The 19,355-nt window shown below is 38.4% G+C and overlaps 1 protein-coding gene across 6 annotated transcripts in view; it reads right to left on the bottom strand.

The window, feature by feature from the left end:
- The window catches only part of DIAPH3 (diaphanous related formin 3), a 508,403-nt gene that overhangs the window by 384,728 nt on the left and 104,320 nt on the right, over positions 1–19,355 (bottom strand). For all 6 annotated transcript variants that reach the window (XM_086710920.1, XM_025923546.2, XM_086710913.1 and 3 more), the window contains one exon: positions 8,635–8,762. In XM_086710920.1, the coding sequence (XP_086567046.1) occupies positions 8,635–8,762 (128 nt within the window). The remainder of the gene's footprint in view (positions 1–8,634; positions 8,763–19,355) is intronic.

Genomic DNA, 19,355 nt, shown 5'->3' with positions numbered 1-19,355 from the left:
TAAAAGTGAGGTATTGAGAAAGTATTGAAGTCAATGTGGGAGCTGAGCTAGTGACCATTTATTTATCTGGACTAAACGGACAATCTTCAAATAGAGGTAAGTTTCAAGAAATCCAGAGCAGGACAGCCCTTTGTATTCTTAGAAAGTTTATGCGCAGATCCAAGTCCTGTAGCATATCATGAAAATACTTATTTTTATCTCCTAGTAGTAAGATAAATGAAACTAAAACCTGGAAGAAATGAGAATTTAACACTTACTGACCTATTCTCTGCCCCACTAAATAATGTACAGATGCTTGACCCCTTTCTTCTCCTTCCCCTTCTTCCCCTTCTGCTGTTCTGATCTAGTTTCAAAGGAGCTCATTTTGTAGGCTCAATGCCGGCCCCCGTTAGCTTCATGAACAGAGTTCTTGCCCCCCCCCTCCAGCCCAGGGGTGGAGCAACTTCTCACTGCTGCCAATCAGGTCCTCACTGCTTCTTATGTGGTTTCTCAGTCTTTCCATCAGTTATTTAACCTATTTCTGGTATTAACTTCTTTAAAAAAAAAAAGGGGGGGGAGGCGCCTGGGTGGCGCAGTCGGTTAAGCGTCCGACAATCTCGCGGTCCGTGAGTTCGAGCCCCACGTCAGGCTCTGGGCTGATGGCTCAGAGCCTGGAGCCTGTTTCCGATTCTGTGTCTCCCTCTCTCTCTGCCCCTCCCCCGTTCATGCTCTGTCTCTCTCTGTCCCAAAAATAAATAAACGTTGAAAAAAAAATTAAAAAAAAAAAAAATTACAGCGTGCTCTCTGATGTCTGTCTTCCCGCTAGGACTCTGACAACATATATGCTACATACATACATACATACATATATATGTGCATATGTATGTACAGTTTCATTCTGATTCCTTCCCATCTCCTTCCTAGGAAAGGATCTTTGCTAAGACTGACAAAAGCAACAGCGACTCCTCTAGGATCATAATGCAGTATAATTAAACTTTAGGAAGAGGTCCATCTGGGTAAAAGTTTGACCTGTCGATGTTTCGGTTTGGGTGCTTTGAAAAGGCTGTACACCCCCTCCCACCACATGTCATTTAGATCCACTGACTAAAATTAGGGGCTCTGCAGACAGGAGAGAAGGATGAAGGCCTGGGGGACTGGACGCTAAGTCGTCCTCGCTCAAGGCATACCCTATCTCTCATCATAGTCACTGTCCCTTCCCCCAACCCAGGGACAGACACAGGGTGTTGGAAACACAGACTTTTTACCCAAATGGGTAAATTTACTCCTGCCATGAATTTCTAGGATGTTTTTTGAGGAGTATTATCACGCTCCAAAAATCTCTAATGCCAAACCATGATTTTCAAAAAGATATAAACATCGCTTCACCCAGATAAAGTCAACAGTGTCAAATATTTATTTACTATGTTAATGAGGGAACCAGCAAGATGGTGAGGCTGGTTCAAAAAGAACTAGAAAAATCAAAGGATTTTAAGGTGCCTTAAAGGATAGAAGAATGCTAATTGAAATGCAAGACCGATATCCTGCAGAGTAATAAAACCATAACTTCTAGAGTTCAACTTTTTAATATATAATTTTATTTATTTACTTTGAGATGGAGATAGCACAAGAAGGGAAGGGGCAGAGAGACAGGGAGGGAAAGAATTCCAAGCAGGTTCTGTACTGTCAGCACAGAGCCCAACACAGGGCTCAATCCCACAAACCATGAGATCATGACCTGAGCTGAAATCAAAAGTTGGGTGCTTAACCAACTGAGTTACCCAGGCTCTCCTCTAGAGCTCATCTTGGGGGGGGCGGGGGGTGGGGTGGGGAGGGGAGGGCAGGGTAAGCAAAAGTAAGGTAAAGTACGTATATGAACATATTAACATAGGCACTTAAAAAATATGAAGCAAAACCAAAAAACAGTTAACAGGAATTCACCACTGACCAACTGGTCTGACAAATAAATGATAGAAAGGAGGAAGCCCTCTACTTGTCTGTTTATATCCTTCTGAGAAATTGGGATTTGGGGCGCAAAACTTTAATACTTGTTTTTCTTATATTAAAATAGCGATCTGCAACAATTCTACCAAAAACCATCACTGAAACAAGATTTTAAAGTTTATCTGTGGTAACAAGAAAGTAAAGTATCCTTAAAAGAAAAATTTAAAGAGAGAGAAAGAGGAATTCAGAGAGGTAAGCCAGCCTTGAGCCCCACTTGCTCTGCCCTATGGGACAGATGCAAAGGAAACCAACATTTCCTTTGTGATTGTGGTACAGAGTCAAAGGGACAAGAGCCAAAGCCTAGAGGCCATTATCAAGGCTAGGACACACGGCAAAAATGAGAATCTCAAAGGGTCACACCTGCAATAAGAAGGTAAGCTAGAAATAAACCTATCCACCTGCCCAGTAAAGGACAAGGCAAATATGTTCTGGTAACATATAACCCAAGTTAGATACATGTAAGGTGCCCATGTGTTAAAACAAACATAACACCAAAAACAAAAGTCCAAAACACCTCAAGCCAGAAATTTTAGTTTAAGTTGGCCCTGGGTTATTAGTATCCATATGTGTCTAGTAGTTGAAAATCATTCAATTCATTCTAGCAAAATATATCTTCAAAATAAATCTCAAAGAAAAAGTTCAAAGGGACAGGAGGCCACTCTCATTACAGAGCACACAAAGAAACAAGACATGAGTAAAGATGGAAAGAACTAACCAGCCAACCAAATAACCAAGATCAGGCCTGAGAAATTTTCACTTACTAGATTACAGACCTAGAAAGTAGGGATATTTACTATGTTTAAAGAAATAAAACAGGATTAAAAATAAGCATGAAGCAACAAATTATGAAAAAGACAAGGAGTTTTAAGACAGAAACAGAGGCACCTGGGTGGCTCAGTAGGTTGAGTGTCCAACTCTTCATTTCGGCTCAGGTCATGATCTCAGGGTCTTGAGATCAAGCCCCACGTCAGGCTCTGTGCTGACAGAGCAGAGCTCCTCTCTCTCTGCCCCTCCCTCTGCTCACACTCTCTCTTTCAAAATAAATAAACTTAAACATAAACAAATAAAACAGAACGAAGGAGAAATAACAGGGATGCAATTATAATAATGGAAATTTAAAATGCAACATATAGCTCAATAGCATATTAGACACCAGTGAAGAAACAAGAAAAGAAGAAGATCTAATAAATAAATATAAATGCTTCCAGAATATAGAGGAATATAGAGGAATGTAAACTATTAAGTTGATAATAAATAATGGCATATGGAGGAAGAAGGCCTGCATCCTAACATATATAAAATGAGGAAAAATTGTAAAGGGATAATAGCTGAAATTTTCACAGAATGTATTAAGGACACCAAACCATACTCAGCAAACCTTCCCAAAACCCTAGAGGATAAATAGGAAAATTTCCACCTGGACACAGAACAGAGAGAAAAGGCAGATTACCCGGAAAAAAATGAGTTTTAGATCAAGAGTCAACCCTTTGAAAATAGCAATGCAAGGCAGAAGAGGAAATACTATCTTCAGTGCACTAACTTATCTAAAAGCCCTCCATTTCATGCCTTAGGAAAAGCATCCTTCAAAAGTAAAGGCAAATTAAGTCACTTTCTGACAAATTAAAGAGTTTTACCATTAAAAGACTTTGGCCAAGGGAGCCTAATAATATACTTGAAGCAAGAGTCAAACCATTGGAGACAAATGTGTAATACCCAAAAAGGAATGACTAAATGAATGTGCAAACATATATACATATACACATATCTGTAGTTTGACTCAATAGTAATAGCTAATTTGTGACATTAAAAAGAAAAAAAAATACAATTAATATATCACACAACACTAGCATACAAATTAACAGAAGGTGATTGGTGTTCAAGTATTTTTAGGTCTATGTTCTTAGGTTCAAAATACAGGATATTGCTTATTTTTGTCCCTTTTAGGCACATGAATATTAAATTTCCTTTTTGAGTGTGTACATGCTAACTTTCTTTTCTAAGATCAGAAAGGGAAAATGTGTTCCAAATTAGTAAGTAAGGAAAAAAGTGAAATGAGAAATTAAAAATCTACCCAAAAGATTTTAAGGAAGAAGAGGAAGAAGGAGAGGAATAATACAGAAAAGGAACAAAGAGCAGAAGGGTGGGTGTATAAAGGAAGATGAACACAGTGCAAGCAGCATAAACTACTTGAAAATTCAAAATGAAATGTCAGGTACAGATTTCAATACGTTTTTACAGTGGCGATGGAAACATAAAACTACCAGAAAATGACAAAGACTATCAGATTTGTTCAAAAGAGCATTTGTATACTATTTGTAATAGATCTTCCTAAAACTTAAGAAAAAATAAAAGTATGGGAAAGTATGGATTGTGATGGTGTGTGCGTAGTTGCACACATCAACGTACTTAAGTCTATCAAATACAATAGAGAGGGAAAGTCTCAGAAGAATGCACGGAAGATTATGCTGTTTACAGGAAGTGACAAAGATAAAACCAAATAATACACAAATTAAGAAGACAAATATGGGGCGCCTGGGTGGCTCAGTGGGTTAAGCGTCCGACTTCAGCCAGGTCACGATCTCACGGTCCGTGAGTTCGAGCCCCGCGTCGGGCTCTGGGCTGATGGCTCGGAGCCTGGAGCCTGTTTCCGATTCTGTGTCTCCCTCTCTCTCTGCCCCTCCCCCGTTCATGCTTGGTCTCTCTCTGTCTCAAAAATAAATAAAACGTTAAAAAAAAAAAAAAATTTTAAAAAAAAAGAAGACAAATATGGTGAAACTATAATGAAAAGAAAAAACAAAGATAACCCCTAAATTCAAAACAGCACTAATCACAGTATAGCGGGAGAACAGGGCATAGAATTAAGCAGGGATGCATGGAAGCTTCCAAGTTACAACCTTATTTCTATCTTAGCTTCACGGGTAGGCAAGTGGGTGCTTGTTTTTCTCTCATCACAATGTCTTTACTACATGTTTAATGTTTTACGAAAATATAATTTTAGGGGCGCCTGGGTGGCTCAGTTGGTTAAGAATCCGACTTTGGCTCAGGTCATGATTTCACAGTTTGTGGGTTTGAGCCTTGTGTTGGGCTCTGTGCTGACAGCTCGGGACCTGAAACCTGCTTCAGGTTCTGTGTCTCCCTCTCTCTACCTCTCCCCAGCTCTCTCTCTCACTCTCAAAAATAAACATTAACAAAAATTTTTAAGAGATAAATAAAAATACATAAAAATTTAAATAACTATTAGCAACTTCAAAATTATTGGTCTTGACTTTTTTCTCCAGATCATGTTAGTATCAGTGAGTATGCTGATCTCATTGCTTGCCACAAACTTCTTTGTCTCTCACACAAGTGGTATAAGGCACAAAATATGTGTCAGTTCTAAAACGAAGCCCTTCTATCAACTTTGTGTTTAAGCGCAGAAAAACTAGATTCTAAACATGGCACTGATCAAATGGAATAAAGATCCACAAAGGCTGCTCAGTTGCTTTACGGTAAACATTTTACTGCACGTTTTTCTTAAAGTGATTTTTTGGAAGTTACAGTTATTATCTTAATCAAACCTAGTTCCAAAACCCCTTAGAAATTTAATGAAAAGATAATGTTAGCAAAAAAAAAAAAAAAAAAAAAAAAAAAATTTGTAAACTTCAAAATGCACATGTTAACTATGAGTAAAGGAAAATAATGCCTAAGATTAACACGAGACCTGATAGATTGGATTTTCTGAGCCAGAAATCGTGCCCTTGACAGCTACATCAAATTGAGAAAATGAAGATACATTCTGTAATTCATTTGCTATCTGCATAGATGAGTATGGACGAAAATGCTTGTTATCAATCATAATAATGTTAGTGTCTACTTTTTTACGTTTCCACCTCAACGTGTTCAATAGCTGAAACATAATTGTTGCCTATGTCAAGATCCACTAAAAGTTATAATTGACAATGTGAAGAAGCTGGTCTTTTCCTAGTGTTCCAAAACTAAAGCACTGTGTCTTTTAGCTTAAAACTGTCAACGAGAATATTGAATAATCAATAAAACTTCAAAACAGAAGAACTTTGTGGTCTTCAAATCAACTCTTCATAAAAGGTGGCAAATAACATGATATTTAATGCACTGGTTTTCACATAATTCACTGTCTGGAGGGTAGAAGGTTGACATGGCTCATAATTGGTAGGTAGCGTTTCAGAAGCAGATAAATGATTCTGCAAGTATTGCATATCTAGATGGGGGTGGGGTGGAGGGAAGGGAGGTTTTCTTCTTGATCCTTGACTTTTTATTTAAATAAAACTCAATCCCAAACCAACATTGGAGAACCATCATTAATCAGTTCCCATGTTTCTTTTTTCAAATTTATTCAAAGACATTGAAGAATTTTAACTCTGATTTACTCAATAATACTACAGGGCTAACAATGATCTCAAAAGATTCTTACAAGAATTTTAATTATTTTTCTCTTGAAATTGAGTCACACACTATACATCAAAAAATATGAAAAACACACTTTACCAGCAGACACAAAACTAATAGAAAAGTCCAAAGATTTGAACATAGGCATAAATTCAACTTTTACACATCCAAAGAAGCCATTCCACTAATTGGAGCACTGCACACAGAAATAATCTTGAGTATCTTCTCAATTTTCTCTCTACATCAAGTGCCACAATTTCAGAAAAACTTCTCCAATGGTAAGATTTCTATCATTTATAGGGAAACATCGATAGCTTGTGGATTCCTGGTAATATAGCAGGTAATATAGCAGTTTAAGGCGAAATCACATATAAATGTATCTGCTGTAATATACATGAATTCATACATAAAAGTTTTCCTTTTGCTATCATAGTCACCTAATCAAATTATGAAGATAGCAGGAAGGGTCTGCTTCTAATCAAATTGAAAAACCACGGAAACAACCATTGCTCAGTGGTTGCCAGATAAACTAAGACATGGAGTGCATCTCTTCAGTCAACCCCAAAATATCCTTTTGCTACATTTAAACTCCATAAGTACAGGACCTGGATCTGCTTTGCTATTTACCCAAGCCCCATAAGACAGGGCTTTGTAAGTATTAGGTGCTCAGTAATTATTTTTTTAAATGAATATATTAAATAGGTACAGATTCAACTGGAAAGCAGAGTTCTTCATGTATGATTATACCTGCCAAATAAATTCTCAATTCAACTCAGTGTCTAACAATAGCCAAGGTAAAACTGAAGGAAGCTCAAACTTCATTGTTTCAATCGACAAGTCTTCACTGAGTACTTTTTATGTACTGTGTGCTATGAGTGGTAAAGAGAAGTAAGTAAGACATAGCAAGTCCTGGTCTCCTTCCCCTCATTAAGCTTACAGCCTAGAAAACAGGCTGGACGTGGGGAAATACGGAAAAACAAAGATAAAGTTGAAATATACTTTGTTTCCTCTTCATACTCCTCAGTTAAACCTCACTCACTTCATGTCTCAACAGGTAAGGTCTTTTCGTTTTAAATAGGTGTACTGTGAAGGATTTTTTCATACTGTAGCCAAACTTCAGAAATGTCCAAAAAAGTAGTAACAGAGCAGACATCAAAGAGATTCTATTACATATTATTAACCTCTGTAGTCATTCTAGCCCTGACAATTATTTATATACACACACACACACTTTTCAAAAAATTTTTTAATGTTTATTTATTTTTGAGAGAGAGAGAGAGACAGACTGTGCAGGCGAAGAGAGAGAGGGAGACACAGAATCTGAAGCAGGCTCCAGACTCCGAGCCGTCAGCACACAGCTTGACATGGGGCTCGAACTCACGAAGCATGAGATCATGGCCTGGGCCAAGGTCAGACACACAACTGACTGAGCCGCCCAGGTGCCCCTCAAACACACATATTTTACACACATCTAATACACAGTATTTTCTTATGCAAAAACAAGCATTCATTTATTATACAAAAGAAGCCAAAACTGATCTACCTCAGACCCTTACAGCTCTGAAATTTTATGACTACTCAGACATTTCATAACAACTTCTGCTTGAACTTTTTCAAGAATATTCTGAGCCTAAAAGTCTAAAACTTGATTTATAGAGACATCTCTATTAGAGTTGCTGGATCCAGGACACCTAGTTAAATTTGGATTCCAGATAAACAAAATCTCACAGTGTCCGTATATCTGAAATTCAGATTTCACTCGGCATCTTGTATTTTGACTCACTACATCTGGCAATACTAACCTATGTGCTCCTATAAAGACATAATTTCCAATAAAGGATGAGTTAAATAATAGTATTTCTTTGTGTGTCAAACAAAAATCAGCCACTATATATACAATACCAAAATTCACATGTAACTCAGCCATGTTACATTGATAGTTTTTGATCATGATGATTTTCTTTTAAAAAACACCATTTCTTCACATTTTTAAGGAAAAAAAGAGTAAATTTGTTCTTGTTTTTAAGTCCCCAGGCTATGTATCACTTGGTAATAAACACAAAAGTACTGATGACATTATATTACATTATGCATACAAACATTAGATACTCAGTTTTTACCTTGAGACACCATTGAGGTATACCACCCAGGAACAGACACTATAAAGAAAGTGTTAAATGAAAATAACAGATTAAAGACATCTGTTTAATTTACTAACATGCCCTGATGATGTTCAGATAGATGAATTACCTGACAGGATTACTAGTCAAAGATACGCGGAGGGACTCCAGGCATGTGACAATGTCATCTGCAGACCCCATTTTCAGTTCATGGATGAATTCCTGAGGTGAGATCTGTCGCCTACTCTTAAGACTTCCCTGTAATTTAAAGGAAAAAAAATTTATCTTCATTAAAGCACTATCAATTACATTAATCCTATCTTTCATATAGCAGCTGCATGCAACTACTCCAAGCAGTCTTACTTTGCAGGAATGATTCCTCTGCTCACAAATATAAATTATAATCTACGATATTCACCAAAGATGAAACACCAAAAGGTTTGCAAATTAAAAGGACTTTCTCAGGGTGCCTGGGTGGCTCAGTTGGTTAAGTATCTGACTTCGGCTCAGGTCATGATCTCACAGTTGTGAGTTTGAGCCCCACGTCGGGCTCTGTGCTGACAGTTTGGAGCCTGGAGCCTGCTTCAGATTCTGTGTCTCCCTCTCTCTCTGCCCCCTTCCCGGCTTGAATTCTGTCTTGCTCTCAAAAATAAATAACCCCGGCTTGCATTCTGTCTTGCTCTCAAAAATAAATAAACACTAAAAAATGTATTTTAAAAGTAAAAGGACTTTCTCAAATGCAAAATATCATGGAAAACAATGAAGTGTGGAGACATACATATCATAGGAAATATCTGAAAATAGAGTAATCTATTTTAGGCACTTGCAACATAAAAATCAAAACTCAATACAAGAAAAGCCCTGTTAAAATTAATCTTCTAAGCACCACAAAAAAGCCTTGAAGCTACTGACTCAACTACCATTAAGTGCCTAGTTCTAAGCACAATATATAAAGAGATGATCAAAACCTAAGTCTGGAAGGAGAAATGCAAGCACAGTAGTAATACTTTCTGGTGAATCTAATTCCTGTAATACAGTACCTACCTAACGACCCAGAGGAGGAATCCCTAACTTGGTGAGCAGATGAGGGAAGCCCGAGTAAAAGCGCGAAGGCAAGTCAGTTAAGGGGACTGAGAATTAGGAACTTCTTCCAGACTGAAATAGGGCACATGTGTACAACCACAAAGAAAGCCAGAAGCACCTATAGTCAAAGATATCAGCCAGATCAGGGAGGGACAGAGCACCGCTAATCAATCAGATTTTCCAAGGCAGTTTTGGAAGGATCACTCTGGCAGCAGTATAAAATGCAGATTAGAAGAGTTGGAGTTCATTCATTATTCAACATTTCGTGCCTACTAAGTGTCAGACACTGTTTGAAGTGCTATACAGAGAACAGTCAATAAGAGACAAACATCCCTAGGTACATGGAGCTTTCTTCTCCATGGAGAAGAATAAAGCCAGGCAGTCAATAAATGAACTAAGCAGTTAAAGTAGTTGCTTTGTAGCTATGGAAAAGTGCTACAGAGAAACATAAAAGCAGAGAAGTAGAATAAGGAGCACAGGAGGTGGTTTGCAATTTCAAACAGTGTGGTCACAGAAAGACTCGCAGAAGAATCCGAAGGCCTCAAACTTGAGTATTAGAATAAAGGTGTGAAGGACAGAGAAGTAACCATACCTGTAACTGAAAAGTTGTAATGGAAGGGACTGTACCCTCAGAGGCCACCCAAAGAACTCTGATTTTACTTTCAGATGAGAAGCAACAGAAGCAGCAAGACCAGTTAGAAAGGCACAAACATAGTCCAGATGGAAAAAATGAAGCAGCATGAACAAAGTCCAGAACTGAATCTACTTAAATTACGGATTACACATCCAAGGGGAAGGAATTATATATGTTCAAGAGCAGATTAGTTGGGGTGTCAGGAAATCAGATCCACTTTTTTTTTAATTTTTTATTATTAATTTGCCATAATATTGTCCAAGAAAACACTTCCAATAACATAAAACAAATTAGCACAGGAAAGACAGAGGATTTTCATCAATAGCAGAGTGGTTATTTACCAAAAAGAAAAAAAAAATTGAGCAAAATCTACAAAAATAAATTTGAAAGGAGAAATGAAATGATTTAGTGAAAATAAACACTTTTGAAATCAGTGACTGTTACGTATCATTAAAAAGAATACATTCAACTTGTACTGACAGCCATTTTCGGTATCCTTTTCTGCTTTAAATTACTTAAGTATTGCCTGTTCAACACAGAAAATTTGGAAATCAGAAAAGCACTAGGAAAAAAAAAAGTGCCTCAAAATGACTCTTAATTTGATATTTCTCTTTTAAGTGTTTTTTCTCATTTAGAATATGTAATATTCCCTATACATTCATAAACACATGTACTTTACTTTCAAAAATATTATGTCATACATATTGTTCAGTAGGCTACTTTTATCTTTAGTAATATTTCATGAATATATCCCACATCTTAAATGAAAACTTTTTTCCTGGCTACAGACTGTTAACATACCATTACTTACATAATTTAGACCCATATTACTGGGCACGTAGGTTGCCCAATATACTTTAGTGGTATCTTAATTTGTCAAGTTTCCTGTGCATACTGTCAATATTTTTTTAATGCTTACTTAGAAAGTAAGTGAGCACACGCATGCAAGCAGGGAGAGAGAGAGAGAGAGAGAGAGAGAGAGAGAGAGAGAGAGAGAATCCCAAGCAGGCTCCTCACTCTCAGCACAGAGGCCCATGCAGGGCTTGATCTCATGAACTGTGAGATCATGATTTGAGCCAAAATCAAGTCAGATGCTTAACCAATAGAGCCACCCAGGTGACCCATCAGGTCATTATTTTTATCAAAATATGTATCAACAGAAGTTAAACTAGATCTTTTTGTAGTACTTCCTGAATTTATCACTGAAATAATTATGATATGGAGGGATCAAAATACACCAAAGCTGAGATCAACTGGTTCCTTTCAACAAAAAATGGGTAAACACATATAGTCAATACTTTTAAAATGTAAGAATAAAAAGCAATAAATGCATTTGAATAAAAATAAAAGTGATTTAGGGGCCCCTGGGTGGCTCAGTCGGTTAAGCAGCCAACTTCGGCTCAGGTCATGATCTTGCAGTTTGTGAGTTCGAGCCCCGCGTCAGGCTCTGTGCTGACAGCTTGGAGCCTGGAGCCTGCTTCGGATTCTGTGTTTCCCTCTCCCTCTCTCTGCACCTCCCCAGCTTGCACTCTGTCTCTGTCAAAAATAAATAAATTTTTGGGGCGCCTGGGTGGCGCAGTCGGTTAAGCGTCCGACTTCAGCCAGGTCACGATCTCGCGGTCCATGAGTTCGAGCCCCGCGTCAGGCTCTGGGCTGATGGCTCGGAGCCTGCAGCCTGTTTCCGATTCTGTGTCTCCCTCTCTCTCTGCCCCTCCCCCGTTCATGCTCTGTCTCTTTCTGTCCCAAAAATAAATAAAAAACGTTGAAAAAAAAATTTTTTTTAAAAAAATAAATTTAAAAAAAATAAGTAAATAAAAAATAAAAGTGATTTAAAAAAAAAAAAAAAGTAATCACCTGCCCCACCACTTAACCCTATCTTTCAGAGGCCATCACTTTTAATTCCCTTAACTGTTTCTTCTGATGGTTACTTAATATGTCCAAATAACATGTTTACTCCGATTTTCTTAAACTTCTAAGTTTTCAATATTACCTTTGACTTCCATTATGAAAGATAAGGAGCTAGTTATATTAAAACAATGGAATTTGTATTCTTCCATCTTCTGACTATAATTATAACTAAGCTCAGTTGAACCAGAAGATGCCAAGTCCATGACATGGAAGCTGACTGAATCCAGGCTCTATGAGATCCAGAGAGATTTTTGGATCACTGAACTTAGTAATTCTTTAGTTTGTTTCATGACACAAAATAGGACATCATATGCCCCCATTCATAAAGTCTTCCAGCTACTATAATTCCCATGTTGGTCAAACCAACTCATTGGTGCCCCCACAACAGTGGAGATGCGAGAAGCATGTTGGATCTTCCCATTCCTATTCAGTATTTTACTGGAGGTACGAACTAGTATGGCAAGGCAATAACGACAGCAACAATAGAGATTAGAATAGAAGAAGAGGATAGTCTCTACTTGCAGATGAAATTATCTACATGAATTCATCAAGATCACAGAATAAAAGCTCAACCTTTAAAAAATATTTTTATGTCTAAATATTACTAGTAAGTGAGAAATGAAATTTTACAATTTAACACTTGAAATAGCATCAAAAAAAGCCCTCACAAAATAATGAGGAAAATTTTTAACAAAAGAAGATAATACCTATATGGAGAACTACAAATATTGTGAAGAGGTATTAAAGAGGACCTAAATCAATGATCTTATGCCAAGTTCATGGGTCAGAAGGCTCGGTATTATTAAGACATTGTTAAGAAATACATTTTCTGAAGGACAATGTATACATTCAATATATTCACCATCAGAATCCCAGCAAGTTTTTCAGAAATTGAGAAGCAGCTTCTAAAATTAAATGGAAAAAAAAAAATAAAATTTATATGGAAATGCAGGAAACCTAAAGTAGAGCAATTTAAAAGAATAAAGTTGGGGGGATTTTTCCAATTTCACGATTTACTATAAAGCTACTAAAATCAAGTTAGAATAGAAGCATCAATAGAAAAGAATCCAGAAATACACTTGCACCTATGTAGTCAATGATTTTCAACCAAGGTGTTAATGTAATTTGATGGGGTAAGAAGAATCTCTTCAACAAATAGTGCTGGAACAACAGGACATCCAAATGAGAAAAAGTGAACCTAGACCTTAGACCTAAATGTGCAAGCTAAAACTTAATGTCTATAAGAAAACATAGATGAAAAGCTTCACTACCTACGGGAAGGCAAAGATTTCTTAGGACAAGAGGCACTAACTAGAAAATTATTCATAAATTAGACTTCATCAAAATTTAAACCTTCAATTTTTCAAACAACTCTTAAGATAGTTTTATTGGGACAATGAAAAGGAAGCCACAGGCTAGGGGAAAATATCCATAATACAAGTCAAGAAGTGTGCAGTCCGAGTCTACATAACGTAACAAGCTAAATGAGCCTGTTACTGGTTCCTGAATGGTGGCAGAAAACATGAGTCCGCAGTTAGAGACAAAGGGCTGTATTATGCCTGTGTTGGTTCCCTGACCCACCAAGTCCCAGAGGGGCAACACAGGGCTCCCTGATGGATGATCAACGCCTCCACATGCCGTAGAATGCATTATAAGATACTGAGCATGGGGAACTCACCAATTTTAAAGTGAACAATAACAAGCCTGCTCACTGTCTACAGGGAGACATAACCACCTTTCAAGGCAGCTCACTGCAAGCACAACCCTGAGAAATGGATTCAGTAAAGAGCAGTCAAGCCTTCCATTCTTGGTGTAACTAGAATAAACATACAGAGGTACTCAGGAACCATGGCAGACTGCCTCTCCCAACAATAAATGCATCTCATAAAGATTTGTATTCAGAACTTTCAATGAAGTCCTACAACTCAGTAGTAATAAGACAAATAACCCAGTTTAAAAAATGATCAAAAGACTTCACGAAAGAAGATACATGAATGGCCAATAATCACATGAAATAATGTTCAAGATAATTTGCCACCAGGGAAATGCGGTTTAAAACCACAAGTGAAAAAAACAAAAACAAACAAACAAACAACTCCCCACGAATGAGGTAACACTACACATCCCCTAGAGAGGGGAGGATGTGAAGCACCTAAAAGTCACCTATACTACTGGTGGAAACGTAAAATGGTATTGCCACTTTGGCAAAAAGTCTGGCAGGTTTTTTTTGTTTTTTTTTTTTTAAGATAAATGTACACCGACCAGAGGACTCCGCAATTATACAGTGAGGTATTAAGCAGGAGAAAAAACAAAACAACAAAAATTCATACAATGTTCAGAGGTGTTTTATTCATAATATTCAAACACTGGGAACAACCCAACTATTCATCAAGTTGTGGTATATCTATTCAATGGAATACTGTACAACCATAAAAAAGATTCACTCATAATGCAACCAGATACATGAACCCACCCCCCCCCCCAAAAAAAACTGCTGGGTTAAAAAAAGCCAAACAAAAAAGAGCACATAATGTATGGTTGTATGTATATGAAAGACCAAGACCAACCTGTCAGTCCTTTGTCCTGCTCCACTCTCTAGCTAACAGTATAAAAGCAAACGTGTCAATAGTTTTTGTTGTATTTGGGTGGAAGATGGGGGTAAAGACAGACAGCATCTTAAATGGGGCAGCAGGTATACTTCACCAACAAACACTGGGAAAGACAGAATAATTTCACTGGCTCAAAGTAACTCTATTTCAGCCATAGTAAGTCTTCCAGTTTGAGCAATTTATTATCTAAAAACCTCCACCTTTTGCCCGAGATTCTTTCCTCTTAACACCCTCCCCTTTCACCCAAACTGTCACAATCACTACTGAATCTTTGCACAAGCCTACTCCCAGACAGCACATCTGGGCTGAGACTCACTTCCTGGGATAGGCCTCTTCCGAGCCACAAAAGGGGAATCCCCCGTCCATGGATTCCTTCTTCTTAACACTCGCCACTCTTATTTATTGTATAGAGGATATTGTGAGCATCTACTCTTTCCAGACATTGTTTACATGATGTAGACACAGGGGTGACCTAAGTGGTAGCAGAAGCAGCTATTGAAGAGTTCCAAGTCTGAGCAAATGACACTCTCCTAAGAAAATAACATTCAGCAGAAACCAGAATGAAGAGGAGAATGAAACATGTTTCAAGCAAAAGCAAAAGGCAGGAAAGAACTAAGTATATTCAAAGGATGGTAAAACGACACCTCAAAATCCCAGGAAATGACAGAGTTGAACAGGACAAGAGAGACACAACAAGCTGGTATTGGAGGCAGGGGATCAACAAACAGCTGCCTGAGTGCCAAATGTTTTCGTAGGACTCCCGAGCTAAGAGTGTTGCTTACATTTTTAAATGCTTGTAAAAAGGAAGAGGAGGAAGAGGAAACACTGGCACTGGCAGAAGTAACTGAAACCCTATGTGACTTGCAAAGCCTGAAACGTTTACTGTCTGGCTATTTAATACAAAGTTCGCTGGTCTCTGATGGTGAGGGCTTCAGGTTAATTTATCCTGAATGGATGGAAAACTATTGGCAGATATCCAGCAGATAAATTCTAAGATCTATTAAAATCAAAAAACATTTTTTTTTTTTTAGAGAGTACAGCCAAGTGGGGGAGATGGGGGGGGGGGGAGGGACAAGGAGAGAGAGACAGAAACAGAGGCAGAGAGAGAGAGAAACAGAGAGCATCTTAAGATTCTCTTAAGCATGGCTCAATACCACCACCCTGGGAACATGACCTGAGCCAAAATCACGAGTCAGACACTTAAACGACTGAGCCACCCAGGCTCCCCAAAATCAAACGCTTTTTTTTTTTTTAATTTTTTTTTTTCAACGTTTATTTATTTTTGGGACAGAGAGAGACAGAGCATGAACGGGGGAGGGGCAGAGAGAGACGGAGACACAGAATCGGAAACAGGCTCCAGGCTCTGAGCCATCAGCCCAGAGCCCGACGCGGGGCTCGAACTCACGGACCGCGAGATCGTGACCTGGCTGAAGTCGGACGCTTAACCGACTGCGCCACCCAGGCGCCCCTCAAACGCTTTTTAAAGACTGTTCTAACTACTGTGTCACGACAGAATGTAAGGAGCAAAATGTGAAATAAGACCACCCGTTAGAAGGCCAGTACAGCATCTGGTCAAGAGTGGACAGTAGCCTGGTACAAGGAGCCAGTGATGGAAGGCATGAGATCTGCTCAATATGAAGTGAGATCAGACAAGACTGGCTGATAGTTTGGAGGTGAGGTATTGAAAGAAGTTAAATTCAAAGATGATGCTGAAGTTTTGGTCTTAACAACTAAGTGAGCAGTGCTGCCACCTACTGATCATTGATTCCCTGTCAAGAGCCTTAAGAGTGGTGGACTGGGGATAAACCCGGTCCAAAGTTCAAGGGGAAAGAAAAAAAAAGGGGGGCAACTCTTGTGAGGAGATTTCCCATAAAGGAGAGCAAAGAACTGGGGCAGCAGTTGGTGGGGAGCTATAGTGTGGATTTTCTTTGGGGGAAACTACAAGATGTTTGCAGGCTGATGGGAATGACCAAGCAGGGAGGAAGAAACTAATAACGCAGAAGAAGGTAGGTAAAGATGCAGGGAAAGAAACAAGTAAACAAACAAACAAAAAACTCAAGCAGATGACTCGGGATGTAGCCTACAAGAGGAAGGAATGATCTTACACAGTCACAGGTAAAGTCTATCACCATAAGAAGATCAAAAGCAAAGTCGAGGGGAACAGATTCAGGTAGCTTGTTAGACCTGGTGATTAGGAAGTGAGGCGTGAAAGTTCTACTGTGCATCAACCTTCTCAGGGATAGAAATAGCAATATAAGCGGCTACAAGTGAGGACGCAGAGTTGGAGGTATAAGAAAAGGTATGAGGGGCACCTGGGTGGCTCAGTCGGTTAAGCGGCCGACTTGGGCTCAGGTCACGATCTCACGGTCCGTGAGTTCGAGTCCCGTGTCGGGCTCTGTGCTGACAGCTCAGAGCCTGGAGCCTGTTTCTGATTCTGTGTCTCCCTCTCTCTGACCCTCCCTCGTTCATGCTCTGTCTCCTTCTGTCTCAAAACTAAATAAACGTTAAAAAAAATAAAAAAAGAAAATAAAAAAAGAAAAGGTATGAAATCATTTCCAGAAAGCAAAGAAGTGTGCTGACAAGGGTCAGGTGGTAGGATATCTGTTAAGGGCTCACTTGTCAACCGTAGTCATTCAGAAAACACTACTTGTGGCTGTATGCTTCTTCCCAAATGCACGTTGTGCTGAGATGCAAAAGCAGACGAGGTAGGACATTTAGTTTAACCAAGGGTAGAGTTTATATGGACCAAGAGGGAAATAAAAGAACTGTTTACTGAAGCTAACAATGGAGCATGTGTCTAAGGTCAATAAGGAAAGAAGGATGTAGCAGCAGTTGGAAAGTGACGGACATGAACAAATGGTAGAGTAGATGGATCGGTAGTTCTAAAAGGGTTATGGAATTCTTTCAGTGGGACTATTAAGTAAGCAGAAAGACAGGTAATGCTCCGCTAAGTTTGTAAACCATATTTAGGGGTGGTATTTTACTATGGGAGGCAACGAGTGGTTGAGGTTGGGTAGAAAAACCAAAGATTGCTGGAAATGATGGTCGAGAAAATGAGAGGACTGAATGTTGGATGGATCCTCTGTGTGAATGATGAGGTCAGAAAGGACAAGGGCAGCGGTAATAGCAGGAAAAAGGCAAAGGCTAGGGGCCAAATCTGTGAATGTGCTAGTACCTCTTTGTATTTTACTGGAGAAGGTCTTACACGTCTACTCAGACAGTGTCTGCCTCTGCCTAATTCATCACCGTGTCATCAGTACGTTGTAAAATTGCTGGCACTCAGTGAATGAATGAGGCTATAATAAAATCTAAGGTATACATAGAGTAAGAATTAAAACAAGAAAGGCGAGGAAGATAAGTCACAAGAAAAAATTCTCAATACTTACTCAGAAAGGAATATCTCAAATTAAAGACACAGGCAACAGACCAGATAATTGGGTGATTAGCTTTCACCAGAATTTCCCCCTTTTATTATAGTACTATCAACACACAGGTACAAAAGAAAGGAAATTGTGGGGAGAAATACATTACGTGAATAATCAGAAATACTCCTTTTAAGCACAGCTCTTCCTGTGTTTCTTTCATTTCACATAACTTCAAAGGAAGCGGGAAGTAGGGGGAGAGAGGAAGGACACTCACGTCTGCCTATCTCTGATTCCATTAGCCATGAAGATGAAAATACTTAGAAAGCTTTATCCCCTGTGGTATCAAAACACATTAGTGAGATAAGGATGTCTGCCTGACATCACAAAAATTAGAAGGATATTTATCCAACATAATTTTTAAATCTTTTTTAATCCCTTAGTAAATTTTATTCTGAAATACCAAATACAGGATAGAAAGAAAAGTACATAACATTCCTCTTGTCAGATTCCTTATTAAATGTATTCTAAGGTATAGAAAGTAATATGCACTTTCACAACTTATTTCCCTCACCATTTCTATATTTCTGAAACCAAATATTCTTTCTTTTGCTATGTAACTATTAAAGGTAATGGTAGTCATTTCTTCTGTACCTGCCTCAGTGCCTGCATTTCATCGCAGGTCAGGTATCAGAACTTTTCAGTAGATTTCTCCATTATTCTGTCTCATTTATTTGTTTGCAGAATTTGAAATACCATCTCCATGACAAATTAAAAATATATCCTATTTCCAGTTACCGGTAGAAAGTATTAGAGAACATTCTTTCATTTTTCAAATAATTGAATGATTTACATACAAATATGGAGAATTCACCACTCAATGGAGACCTAATTTTAAAAACAGTAAAACAAGCTATCTCTAGAAAGCCTGCAGGCTCTGCAGGAAGATGACCCACCCTAATGTGTATGTGGGTGAGGACAATGACCTTTCAGTCCCTGGTAGAATGTCTGACACATGATAGTTGCTTTAAGCAAAAGTTTGCCCAATTACTCAACTCATTGAATCATACCTTATTCCTCCTGGAATGTACCTTGTACCCATACTACATCCTCAACCATGGGTAATGGTCTCTTACTCACACCTAAACCCATAAAGAAAAATCAGCATGTTTTAACATGACCCAAAATATATAGCCTTTGGCAGTTAAAAACTTGAATATTGGGGGGCTGTAAGAAAACACTGAAACCTTAACTT

Source organism: Puma concolor, chromosome A1, assembly GCF_028749965.1.
Source record: "Puma concolor isolate L17-30 chromosome A1, mPumCon1.1.hap2, whole genome shotgun sequence".
NCBI classification, from domain to species: Eukaryota; Metazoa; Chordata; class Mammalia; order Carnivora; family Felidae; genus Puma; species Puma concolor.
This window is presented reverse-complemented; position numbering and strand designations above follow the sequence as displayed.